The sequence below is a fragment of the Drosophila elegans genome, unplaced genomic scaffold (genome assembly GCF_018152505.1).
Source record: "Drosophila elegans isolate 14027-0461.03 unplaced genomic scaffold, ASM1815250v1 contig_476, whole genome shotgun sequence".
Taxonomy (NCBI): Eukaryota; Metazoa; Arthropoda; class Insecta; order Diptera; family Drosophilidae; genus Drosophila; species Drosophila elegans.
The window spans coordinates 1,601,962-1,613,966 of NW_024545863.1; the positions used below are offsets into that span (position 1 = coordinate 1,601,962).

The 12,005-nt window shown below is 39.7% G+C and overlaps 3 protein-coding genes and 1 long non-coding RNA gene across 5 annotated transcripts; 2 read left to right on the top strand and 2 right to left on the bottom strand.

The window, feature by feature from the left end:
* The first annotated feature begins 1,597 nt into the window (after positions 1–1,597).
* Positions 1,598–2,556, top strand: LOC108148593. Its single transcript, XR_001774563.2, has 2 exons — positions 1,598–1,757; positions 2,143–2,556. It is a non-coding gene; the product is annotated as an uncharacterized LOC108148593 (long non-coding RNA).
* A 2,469-nt stretch (positions 2,557–5,025) lies between these two features.
* LOC108148502 (prolyl 4-hydroxylase subunit alpha-1) lies at positions 5,026–7,102 on the bottom strand. The gene is made up of 7 exons (XM_017275539.1): positions 6,864–7,102; positions 6,654–6,805; positions 6,445–6,595; positions 6,197–6,390; positions 5,483–6,102; positions 5,246–5,414; positions 5,026–5,193 (listed from the first exon to the last, which is right to left on the bottom strand). Exons 1-7 carry the CDS (start codon positions 7,064–7,066, stop codon positions 5,111–5,113), a joined length of 1,572 nt encoding a protein of 523 aa, XP_017131028.1. The 5' UTR covers positions 7,067–7,102; the 3' UTR covers positions 5,026–5,110.
* A 98-nt stretch (positions 7,103–7,200) lies between these two features.
* Positions 7,201–9,173, bottom strand: LOC108148503 (prolyl 4-hydroxylase subunit alpha-1). Its single transcript, XM_017275540.1, has 7 exons — positions 9,001–9,173; positions 8,658–8,951; positions 8,405–8,604; positions 7,793–8,340; positions 7,651–7,707; positions 7,447–7,591; positions 7,201–7,384 (listed from the first exon to the last, which is right to left on the bottom strand). Exons 1-7 carry the CDS (start codon positions 9,168–9,170, stop codon positions 7,350–7,352), a joined length of 1,449 nt encoding a protein of 482 aa, XP_017131029.1. The 5' UTR covers positions 9,171–9,173; the 3' UTR covers positions 7,201–7,349.
* Positions 9,174–9,819: 646 nt separating this feature from the next.
* Positions 9,820–11,959, top strand: LOC108148452. 2 transcript variants are annotated; one of them, XM_041709283.1, is made up of 3 exons: positions 9,820–9,887; positions 9,946–10,637; positions 10,698–11,959. In XM_041709283.1, exons 1-3 carry the CDS (start codon positions 9,871–9,873, stop codon positions 11,891–11,893), a joined length of 1,905 nt encoding a protein of 634 aa, XP_041565217.1. In that variant the 5' UTR covers positions 9,820–9,870; the 3' UTR covers positions 11,894–11,959. The 2 variants fall into 2 exon arrangements, with proteins under 2 accessions (XP_041565217.1, XP_017130975.1); XM_017275486.2 differs by having other exon boundaries at positions 9,946–11,959.
* Positions 11,960–12,005: the final 46 nt, after the last annotated feature.

Here is a 12,005-nt window from a genome sequence, read left to right on the forward strand (position 1 = left end):
ACTCGGCTATTAAAAGCGCATTTAAAGCCGTGAAAATAGAGGGTGATAAGAGGTTAAAGGGTGTAGAATGTGGTGTTAAGGGGAGAGAAAGTCGCGTAGCCGCAAGCAATGGCGTTCTCTGTTTTATTGGAAGCTCACCTTAAGCGCTTAATACAAATTTGGATTCAGAAAGCAGGTTTCACACCGGAGAAAAATTTGCAATTCAGTTGGAAAAATTAAGTGACACATATCTATGCGTGGAATGAAAATAAAACTTTCTAGTCCTATGTAATAATTTCAGGATAAAAAGGTTTAAACTGCCTCTAATCACCTTCTCCGACCACACCATTGAATAGCCCCAAGGACAAGCAAACAACAGCTGCCTGCAAGTATGCTACAATAAACTGTACTGCACTAGGTACAGTAAGGCCTGCGCCAGGGGACAGCACTAAGGAGGTCTACCCATAGAAAGTCCTTGAACCAGGATGCACTGTTTTCAGGGGAGTAGTGAGTGTGAGTGTTGTTCCGTCCGCCGGTTGTTGCGTGTTTACGCAACGTAACCAAAGTCAAAACCTCGATTAGGATTCAATCTGCTGCTGCGGGCAACACTGGCTACGTTGTTTGTCCTTGTTGTTGTTATCCTATGACCCCATCCCACCCCAATTACAGCCCCATGCATACCCACATCCCCTTTTCACTGAATCCACGCAGGTCAGGCAACAAAGTCAAACCGATTAAAACACACGCACGGGGTTAGAGACAGACAAGTCGGGATGGAAAGGTTATGTTTCAGACTAGAAGATACCCATTAAAAAGAACATTTGGGTTGGTAGCCAAATATAAGCTGAAATGAAAAGAAATGAGATAAAAAATGTCATAAGCTCAATAAGATAATAATAATAATAGAAAAATATTCGGAATTGCAAGAGGTACAGAAATTATTTAAAACCCTTCTCTTAGATATATGACTAAAATGTTTAAAATGAACATAAAGGTACAGAATGTATTATGTGATGTTTTTGAAAACGATTTCTATTCACATACATTTAAGTTGTTAAGAAAAAAATGCGTACAGCATACCCCTAATTTAAACATTAAGTGAGTAGAGGGTACAAAAAGTGCACAGACAGGACCTCAACTCCATTGTCCGGCCGTGTCCTTTTGTGTATGCATAGGTAGTCGCAACGTAGTCCACTCGGATACAGTGGAGCTCTGAAACTCCGGAGCGGTATTCTTCAAGGGGCAATTAACTGTTAAGCTTGCAAACAGCGGCAGCAAAAAAGTGAAAAATCAAGCGAAAAAAATAGTTGTCTCGCTTGATGGAGCGGTATCCGAGGGATGTGTGGCGGGACTTGCATAGATTAGATTTCAGCTGGAGCAGGCTGCCGCCACCCGGGCACCCGGCCACGCCCCCCTGTCCGCCTCTCTGCCTCTCCGGGAATCCACGATCCCCGTGCAGTGGCGAAATATTTGCAGCTGCCACAAAAGCGGGGACCGCACAGTGGCGACCATAAAAGAGCCATTAACGCCAGGAGCTCGGACCAGCCACCGCCCTCTCTTCGCCCCCTGCGCATTTCCTTGGGGATAATTTAAAGCGCTTAAATTCAGGGCGGTGAAATTGCTTGAGTGGAAACTGTCAGCAACATCAGCGCATCCAATTGTCAATTAGCCAAGGTGCAAGAAATTAAATTAAAAACCGCAGAAAACAGCGAAGAAATCAACAACGAACAAATAAAAAAGAGGGTGTGACTCCACCTTGAAGATTGAATATATTTTTGGTAAACTCCTCTCCCAATTGGGTCGTTTTCACACAAAAACACCAGCGAACACGAAACCAATTTAAGTTGAAGAAAAACAAAAAAAGACAGTCATTAAAAGCCTGCTTAGATAGCCCAAAAATATATACTCTTTAAAATGTTAGTCTTTATTCTGTAATCGATTCATTTTAAGTTTCACATGGTTTCGAATTGTTTCAGTTGTTAATTAAAATCAAAGAATTTTTAAAAACCCAATATAGTAGTAACATAAATGAAATTAAGGTAAAACCTTTAAAACGATCAAAATACCATAATAAGGAATACCATATTTTACGAAATGTATAAATCTGTAATTTTAACTTTTAAGTATTGGATTTAAATTAATTGATTAATCTTTTGATTGCAGTGCTTGGCTATTTTCTAAACTTATTTCGTTAATGCACTTCCAAACACACAATAAATTCATAAAACTGCTCCAGAAGAGTATAGAAAGGGGAGATGGAACCCTAGACACTCGAAGGACACTCATCAAGGAGCAAGGACAGGACCACGCCCAGCTGTCTCAACAGTCTAGAGCAAATTAATTTGTCGAGTGTCCGTTGCAGCCAGAGAGCCTTGAAACGAAGGCCACTCTGAAGGTGCATCAATGAGTTGGCAATGTGGAAAGGATTTTCCTATTTTCCCCATCCTCCCCATCTACTATTTCCCCCTTCCTTTTCCACCCCACCACATTGTGGAAAAATCTTTCAGCGGAAATCTCAATCTGCGCTTGAGCAAATTGTTGTTTAAATAAAAATTTAAAGCAAATTGCTACGCGGAAGTAAATCGTTTTGTGGTAATGGCGGATAAAAAATGTAAGCCACAGCATATCAAATTACCCCGCAGATGGAAGAGGAGATGGAACCAGATGACAAAGTGCGTGGTTTCCGGAGGTTGGGAGTGTAACAAGGTGTAGCCCAAAGTAAGTCAGCTCCTTGATAAGTGGGCACTGGCTGGGGGTGGATTCAGCCCGGGATGCGGTTGACAGTCGGGCGCGTTTTGATGCGATGCTGAAAAATTGTTGCTAATTTTTTAACAGTCAACGAAGACGGAGATTGTATCGCATTTCAGGGGAGACGCCGTCGAGTGCAAATGGTTGGCATTTTAATTTTATTAGAACAGGAGCAACAAGCATCATAAGAAAATCCCTTAAAGGATTTTAAGTTGTAGATCTAACTTGGAGATAGACGATACAGAAGCAATTAAGGAGAATCGCTTGGCATTATAGGCATTATAGACTTACACATATTTAACTAAAGTACTTAGTATCAAAACTCATATGCAAATTTGGTTAATTATTCTTTAGAAATGTGTCAGGGATTTTGGGGTTCCAGATCTATCATACAATTTTACTCGACATATAAATTATGTCTAAAACTTGAGATGCCCAAAATAATATTCCCCGGATGTAAAGAATGCACCTTTCACCACAGAAACAGAAGCTCATTGTCTTTTATACAGCTCCCCAACCGATTTCCCAATGCAATTTAAGCAGCCGCAGAAAAATGTTGCCAACATATTTTGCACAATGTTTTCGTACGCACACAGGAGCAAAAAGGGCAGACGAACGACTTGAGGGATTTTGCTGAAATGACATTTGGCTCCGCATGTGACAGGATGTGAAGGAGCAGGAAGGGCAGGAGGTACAACAAGTACAGGAGCAGCCGTTGGCATTGAAAAAAGCAATTTAAGTCATGAACAAAGCTGTAGGAAGGAGTACATGGTATAATCGCTAGGTAGGTAGTTGGAAGTCAGTATTGAACTGATTTTGGAGATTTGTTTTGGACCCAAATTGTGAGTACTTTCTAGCCTATCAAGGCTACATAATTAAAATGTATAATTATTAATACATTTTCTACCATACTACAAAATATAAATTTTTAGTAAAATTAAACACGCCATTTTTTATTAAATCATAAAATACAATCAATTTATTCTAAAAATAATATAGAGAAACCAACAAATAAAGGCCTTCTGTTAATTTCCAGAATAGTACTTTTTCACTAAATAAATCACCTAAAATAGTACCTTGGAATCACAGTATCTCTCCCCACACTTTAAGCTAGAAAACACACAGATGAATGCGAACAGTGGCACATGCATGCCAATTGTAGCCATCTTCCTGCCTTTCGCGCCCATCACTCATCCGCAGGGTGTGCGCAAATTTTGATAAATTGCCGCCGTTACCTTTTGGCCAACAGTTGTCGGGCGAAAAACCTGCATACATATGTTGTCTGGCAGATGAAGGGACTCAATCCGGGAAGGTGAAATCAAGACAAATGCATTGCACTCTTCAAGGAGAGAAGTGTACGCCATTAATCTTAATTGAAATCCAAGTCGGCAACGGCAATGGAATTGGAAAACTTTCCTTTATAGAGCCAAGCAAACAGGAAGCGAGCAAACAATAAATCTGCGAAATTATTAGCAGCGCCAATCGAAATCGAAGTGCAAACTTGCAAGGAACTCTCGAAGAGAATGGGAGAAGATTTTGGGGCAAGGGGAAGATTACTTTCAGCCAGGCGTGATAAATGGCAGAGTGGTGAACCACAGGGAAGTTGCGGCTAATTGAATTTAATTGCCCACTTAATGGTGCAATGAGCTGATGACCAATGCCAGCCAAGAAAACGAATCGAATTGCCAAATGAAGTACAAGGTATGGAGCAAAACTTGGGAGGAAAACTAATAAGAGATGGGAAGAAAAAAACCAATAAATAAAAATGAGTAAGCAAGCTTTAATAATAGTACACACCATGCCCTTGGCTGCTTTCAAATGCTTTCTGAACTCCTTAGCTATCCTACAAAAAATAAACAAATTTATTTATTTATTCGTCATATTCATAATTTTTCCCACCTTTTCAGCACGTTGATTTTGTCTTGCAGCTCCACCGCATAACTATTTAGTAGGATAATAAGTTGCTTATCCTTTTCCAGCAAGTCCATTTTCGCCTCCGCTGAAGTTACGTAGTTTATGCGTCCTTTATATCCCACAGCCTTCGAGACTAGTCCAAGGGTGATAGGAACCATAATTTTAAGGTTAATTCTTATCATTTCTAGGTATCATGAACAGCATCAAATAGAGCCTTATGAATTCGGTCGGTAAAAGGGTTTAAGTTGCATGTTTAAAGCGATTAAAGTGTGACAAATATTGATTTTCTGTAGAGAATTAAAATATTGATATAAAATGGTAAGTGAACAAAATCCAGAAAGGTAAATAATTTCACAATATATTTATATTTATATGCAGTCTGTAGCTACTGATCAGATTTTACTAGATCCCACTTTTCACACAGGACTAAGGATAATCGCTTAAAATTAAATTGAAAAAAGTGTAAAATCTATTCCATAAATGTTTGATTTCCTTTATAATATACGGGTTGAATAAACATCTGATCCCATTCGTGTATCCAGGCTGCCATGGCTAAAAAAATTGCATTTTTAGCCAGATATTAAATAAAATTTTAAGTACTTACCCCATTTGGAGCCACCGAAAACGGGACAAGCGGCATGTAACGTCTTCTGCTCCACATCGTGGGTTTCTCCATTTAAATTATACCAGAACAGAACCTTACCACGCTCCGCTGGTACTTTAATTTTTACCCACGGAAAAATGGTGGCACCACCATGTGGGACATCATTAAGCTAAAACAAGAAAAAAGAATGACTTTAATTAAATGGTTTGCAAATGATTAGCTCGATGATAAACTCACATAAAAGATAGCTGTGGCGATCCTATCACCTAAGACTTTAGTATCCGAGTTCGACTCGTTGTAATAGTCATAGTGTGAAGCGTAGTGAGCCCCGAATCCGTACTTGATGACATTCACAGGAAATCTGTCGTGGACTTTCAAGCCAGTGATATCACGTAACCTCTGGGTGAGGCGATCTAACAGAGGACCACCTTTTGGATCCATATTTTTGTATGGCAAAAAGACTCCCAAAGCGGTGCGTCCGCTGCTCACTGTACCTATTTCATTTTTAAACACTTGGGTGGGCTTCAGTTTCGGTTCCGCCAAGCGCTTCAACTGCTCTATATCTTTATCAGGCAGAATGTCATGGTATACGACTATATACGGTTCCAGGGAGATCTCCTCCATCTTAAGCGGAGCTAAGATTAGAAACGCTGATGTGGTGGTATTATATCGACAGTGAAGCCTCGAAGGCTTTGGAACAAACGAGGAACGACACAGCTCTTTGTAATAATCTGGCAAAATGGGCGACAAATCATTTGCCTTGAAGGGATTAGATTCGAACTGGGCCAGCAAGTCAGTTGCATTCTCTGCGAGGTCGGGCTGCGTCAACAGCACTTCTTTAGCTTGATCTTTTAGACCTAAATTTGAAAGTAAAGTTTTAATAATATACTGGCATTACTAAGAGCATTATTGATATGACAGCCTTAGGGGCTAAAATAAGGATACAATTACCTAATTCCATTAAACATCGTGTCTGCAGCAAGGCTACGTCCTTATGAGTCACTCCCAAGACTTCATGGACATCTGAATACAGTCTCTTCATCCGACTTTTTGTGTTTTTCAACCACTCAAATGACTTTTTAAAATACCCCCACTTGAAGTACATCTTTGCAATTTGGAAGCAGTCCAGAGCTGAAAGTGTAGATCTATGGATAGATCGCAGTTAGATATTACATAACGAAATCTATTTAGGGACTTACTTGTATTGAACGTTATCGATAAGACCTTTGGCCATTTCCCAAGGCTCCATTCCATAGGTTTCTGCTATTCGGAACATGGCGGCAGTCGCTTCATCTGTATCCGCCTGCCAGGGTAATTCTGGTAGTTTTTTTTTTAGAAAATCGATTTGTTCTGCAAACAAAGCGAGATAGAAAGGTAGTTTTGAATCTTTATATGTTTCCTTTCCTACCTTCACCGACTGGCTTTTTCATAAACTCTTCCAGATACTTCCAATCCTGATACATATGCCGAATAAGAGGAAAACTGTGAAGAGGATTTCCCATATACTCCTCTTCTATACCCTTTGCTGCCTCCAGTGGCTGTCTTATCTCCCGAACTAGCCTGTAAAAAAAAACAATTACCATTTTTTTTTCTCAAAGATATACTAGCTCCAACTTACCTCTGTAGTTTTTCCACCTTTTCCTCGACTTTTTCGGCATATTTCTTTAAGTTGCTGATCAATTCGGTGTCCAATTGCATCAAATCCATTTTCGCAGACTCTGTGATGAGAAACTCCTTGCGATTATCTAACTCCACAAATCCATTAGTTTTCCAACACATTAGAAAAAATATGAAAATGTGAACACATCCGAGCAGGGTCATGTTGAAACTGATTAGATCGGATAGTAAAAGGGCCTTTGAAGCATGTTTAATGCATTAAAGTGCAACTAATGTTTAATTTTCTGTTAAAAAGGAAATAAGCAAATGAAAAAAGGGGTTAAGATACACGAATCTAATTATACAAAAAAAATCTAATGATTTATTCAGGATTTTAAAAAGTTATCCATGTTTGCAGATGGTTTAAAGTAATTATTGAGCCTTATAAGGTTAATTTTATACACTATATATAAGTGAAATGTCTGCCCAGTTGTAAAAGCGCAATCGCTTATTCATCTTTCTTTAAAATAAACTTTATCATAACTGAAAAAAAAGATAAGAATGTAAGAATAAGACAATTAATAGGTAATATTTACGGAATTTACCTAATCCTTTGCCTATGATATTTGGACACACCGTAGTTGAATGTTCCTTATGATCCAGTGTGATCAACACGCTTCCCCTTTTGGGTTCCACAAAAATGCCTTCATTTGGCATGGTTATGGCCCCACCCAAAGGAACGTCTTTAAGCTGTCAAAACAAGTGCAAAATTATGAAGATCGTTTAAAACATATGTCAGCTCTACTTACAAATATCATTACAGTCGCCTCAACATCCTCCAAATCGAAAACTTTGAGTTTGGGAAACTAAACATTGGAATGAAAAGTCCATGTCAACGATGAAGTCAAATCAATCAAAATTTAAAGAACCTATAGTTTTTTGTTTTATTACCTTGTTGGTGTTCCGGAAGAGATTGAAGATTTCGAAGGTCTTCAACTGGTCGTATTCGACTATGTAAAAGGTTTCCCAAACATTTTCCATTCCCGTCATGTCCAAGACCCGCTCTTTGATGCGCTTCATCACCGGACTGTATCCATCGGAGATGGAACACCCGACGACGCCCTTTTGAAGCTCGAACTGGACATTTCGTGGACAGCGTTCGTAGGCGTTCTCCACGTGCTGTATTTCCGTTTCGAAAATGCTGTCCGGATAAATAATGGTGTAGGGATCCCGGGCAAGCATCTCGTACTTCAAGGGAGCATATGCCAGGAATGGATCTACCCAGTTATTATATTCGCACAGCAATTCGGCCTTGTGGGCGTAAAATTCGCCACGACAATGGCTCTCCAGACCGGTGGGATCTTGTTCAGGATCGAGTATGGGTTCCATGGGGTCCCTCAGACTAAACAACTCCATCTGGCCAAACTCCTGTATCAGATGCACATTCTGGGAATTCAGATTCAGTGCTGATCCATAAGCATCATAAACGCCTTCTCGATCTGCAATTGATTTGCAAGGTTGAATATTTCGTTCTATAAATCAAATCAAATATAATATACATACTCAGTTTGAACAGGGTCCTTGCCAGATCTCGATAGACTTGCCAGCGTGGTGCTCCCAGTAGATCGTACAGATCACTGTACCTTGAGTGGGTGTAGTTATGGGCAGCCACTTCGAGCCATCTGGCTGCCCCCAGGTAATCATGCTCCTCATACAGCTCCAATCCCAAGTGATAGCAGTCCAAAGGCGAAAGATGCAGGGGACTTAAAGAATAAATATTTCCAGTTAATTGAATATTACAGTATGGATTTCAAACCTCTCGAATTCATGTTGTTCTACTAGATCAGCGGGTTCGAAGTTGTAGAACTGACTCAAACTATTGACATCCTTGGCCGCCCCCTTAAAGTCCAACTTTTTAGGGAGTTGCGGTAGTAGTAGCTCCATTTTGGCTATTTGCTCGGCGCCCACCTGCTCCTCCATATAAACCTGCCAACTGACCCAGTCCTGGTGCATGTGTCTTATCAATCGAAAGGCATTTAGCGGATTGGAAAGGTACTCTTCCGGATAAAGGTTGGCCTCGTCTATATCTTCGATGTACTCTTCCAAAGAACTAAGTAAGTATCAGTATAATTAGCTCTCAGTTTTATTTACAAACTCACTTGTTTATAAGGCTGATCTTTTCCTCCAGCTTTTCGGCATAGTCACGCAGAATCTGCAGGAGATCGCGTTCTAAATTCAGCATTCCTAGAACCCGCTTCTCATCGAAGGCCTTGCAAGTGGGACAACCCAGGATAAGTAGCAGAATAAGTGGCGCAAGTGGTACAGCCATGACGATAAGGTAAACTGATATTGTAAAAAAACACACCTGTGTGGGAACTTAATGAACCAGCTTCAGCCTAATATCTGTGACTAAACGTTTTATGTACAATATAGTCTTTACAAAGCAAGAAAAGAGAAAACTAAATATTTTATTTAGTCAGCCATTTTAGTTAAAGCTCCAATTAGGTACATTATTCGTTTCTGATTGTATGTTTTTGCAAAACATTTTAATGATCAAGTTTGTATCCAATTTTGGCGACCGAAAAACCCTAAACAATTAACAATGCTTTTTTTAAATTATATTTAAATACAAAACTGTTGAACAAACACCAATATTTTAGCGCCCGACTAATAATTAAATGTTTGGGGTTTCGTAAACAATTATATTGTTGTTTAGTGCGTAGTGCACCTAGCACAGACACGAACCTAACCATTTGGTTAGCGGAGCTATGCTCCCAAAAAACAGTGCTGCCAGGCCTAAAATGAAGAAGAGAAAGAGAACACAAAATTCAATTTTCCCGCCAAAATGGATAAGCAAAAAAATATCGTTAGAAACGGGTATATATCGATAGTCTCTGCCGAACACCAATAGAACCGATATTTTGTAAACATCGATGACATCGATGTTGGCATTAATGTTCCTTCTCCTCCACAACACTCACATCTCTAATGAAGTAAACAAGCCAGACATCGCGGAATAGCTCGAAAATATGTCTCAGACTCGAGTGTAAGAGCAGTAAAATTAGAACACAGTAAGGATTTTTTAAATTTGTAATGTATTGCAGTGCAATGGACGATGACTTACTCCAGGCGGAAGTGTGCAACGTTTCGGACGACGAGGTTAAGCAAGAAGTAATTCTGGTGAAGAGCGAACCAATTCAAGAAGAGGTGTTCTATATTTCCGAATTAGAACCAGCCTATGATGACCAAGTGAAGGTTGAGGCAACAGAAACCGTTGTAGAAGGAGATAGATATGATGATGGAGATGAACTACAATCGGATAATGACTATAACGATAATTACGAGCCAACCGGCAACGATAAACAGTGCCCTTATTGTGCTAAGATTTTTCCAAAGAAATCTTGCCTAAGCCGACATTTGCGAACCCATACAGGCGAGCGACCGTTCAAATGCACCTACTGCCCAAAGGCATTTTCACAGAACTTTAAACTCAAGACACACTTGCGAATCCACACTGGTGAACGACCGTTCGAGTGCACCTTCTGCCCGAAGGCTTTTATCCTGAAAGTAACTCTCCAGAGACATATGCGAAGCCACAGAAGGAAAGGAGAAGTCGACCCACCGGTCGATACCAAAATGTCAAAGACCGAAGCGCTGGCCGTTTTGGTCGAGGGTCGACTTTCTCGATTCCAATACCAAGTGGTTAGGAATTCTGCTCCCGACAGGTTCCCATCATACAATGCCATCCAATCGGCGAAAAAAGAGTGTTATCCACCTGCAGACAGTATTGTTGTAGGTGAGACATTTTCACAAATTTCTCTTCAAGCTCTGCTCGATCACACTGCTATGCGTATAGTTCATTTAGAAGGCAAGAATATCGACACTTTGAGCCCGAGCCTGATGAAAAAAGTGTGTCTTTTTACAAAGTGGGGATTTAATGGAAGCACCGATCACAGTTCAGAAGCCAGCGATTCGTCTGTATTTATCACTTCTATTGTGCCCATTAAAATGACATGCGAAAACCGCGTTATATGGAAAAATCCTTGCCCTGGCTCAGCACGGTTTTGTAGACCTTTAAGAATTGAATTTACAAAGGAAAATTCCAGTGTTGCGCCAAAGGAAAGTAACCGAGTAGCGGAAGAAATTCGTGAGCTAACTAAGACTGTTGTTCAGATTTTAGGTGATGTGGTTGAAGTAAGCCATCAACTGATGCTCTTAATGATTGACGGGAGAGTTTGCAATGCGTTGACCGAAACAACTTCGCCACGAACCTGTTACATATGCGGATCAAATAGCAAGCAATTCAATAATATTGTTAAAATGTTGAAACGACCTGTGAGCACCAACAATTTGCGGTTCGGACTTTCAACCTTACATTTGTGGATACGGTTTTTTGAATGTCTCTTGCAAGTGGCCTATAAATTGCCCATTCAAAAATGGCAAGTTAAATCGGCCGAGGACAAAGATATTGTTAATAAAAACAAAAAACGTATTCAAAATGAATTTAAGGAAAAATTAGGATTATTAGTTGATGATCCGAAGCCTGGATTTGTTAGTACTAGTGATGGCAATACTTCCAGAAAATTTTTTCAAAGCCCTGAGTTGTCAGCAGAAATCACGCATTTAGATATTGACCTGATTAAAAGAATGCACACTGTGTTGATCGTCGTTGATCAGGATATAGATGAGGAAAAATTCGGACAATATGCGTTGGAAACTGCTAGCAATTTTGTTACTCTATATCCGTGGTATTATATGCCACTGACTCTGCACAAAGTGCTCATTCATGGAACAGAAGTAATTAACAATGCATTGCTACCAATTGGACAACTAACTGAGGAAGCCCAGGAAGCACGAAATATGGATGTTTTTAATAGGTTGCTCATGAGTTCAGATCCTTTACTCTCAAGCTTTTGTAGGAAAGCTCAAAAACAAATTCGTCAAGTGCCGAAATCGGCTTTAAAATTGTTAAAAGAAACTCCAAAGGCTGAGGACAGTGAAAATGCAATTGACTTTTCCGGAAGTAGTGATGAAGATGATATTGATGAATAATATGTGTGCTTTATATTTTTATTAATTTCTTTACTTTGACATAGTCTTAACAATTTAATAAAAATATACATGAGTCGGCAATAAATAACTATAAATTTTTACGCAATTTTAT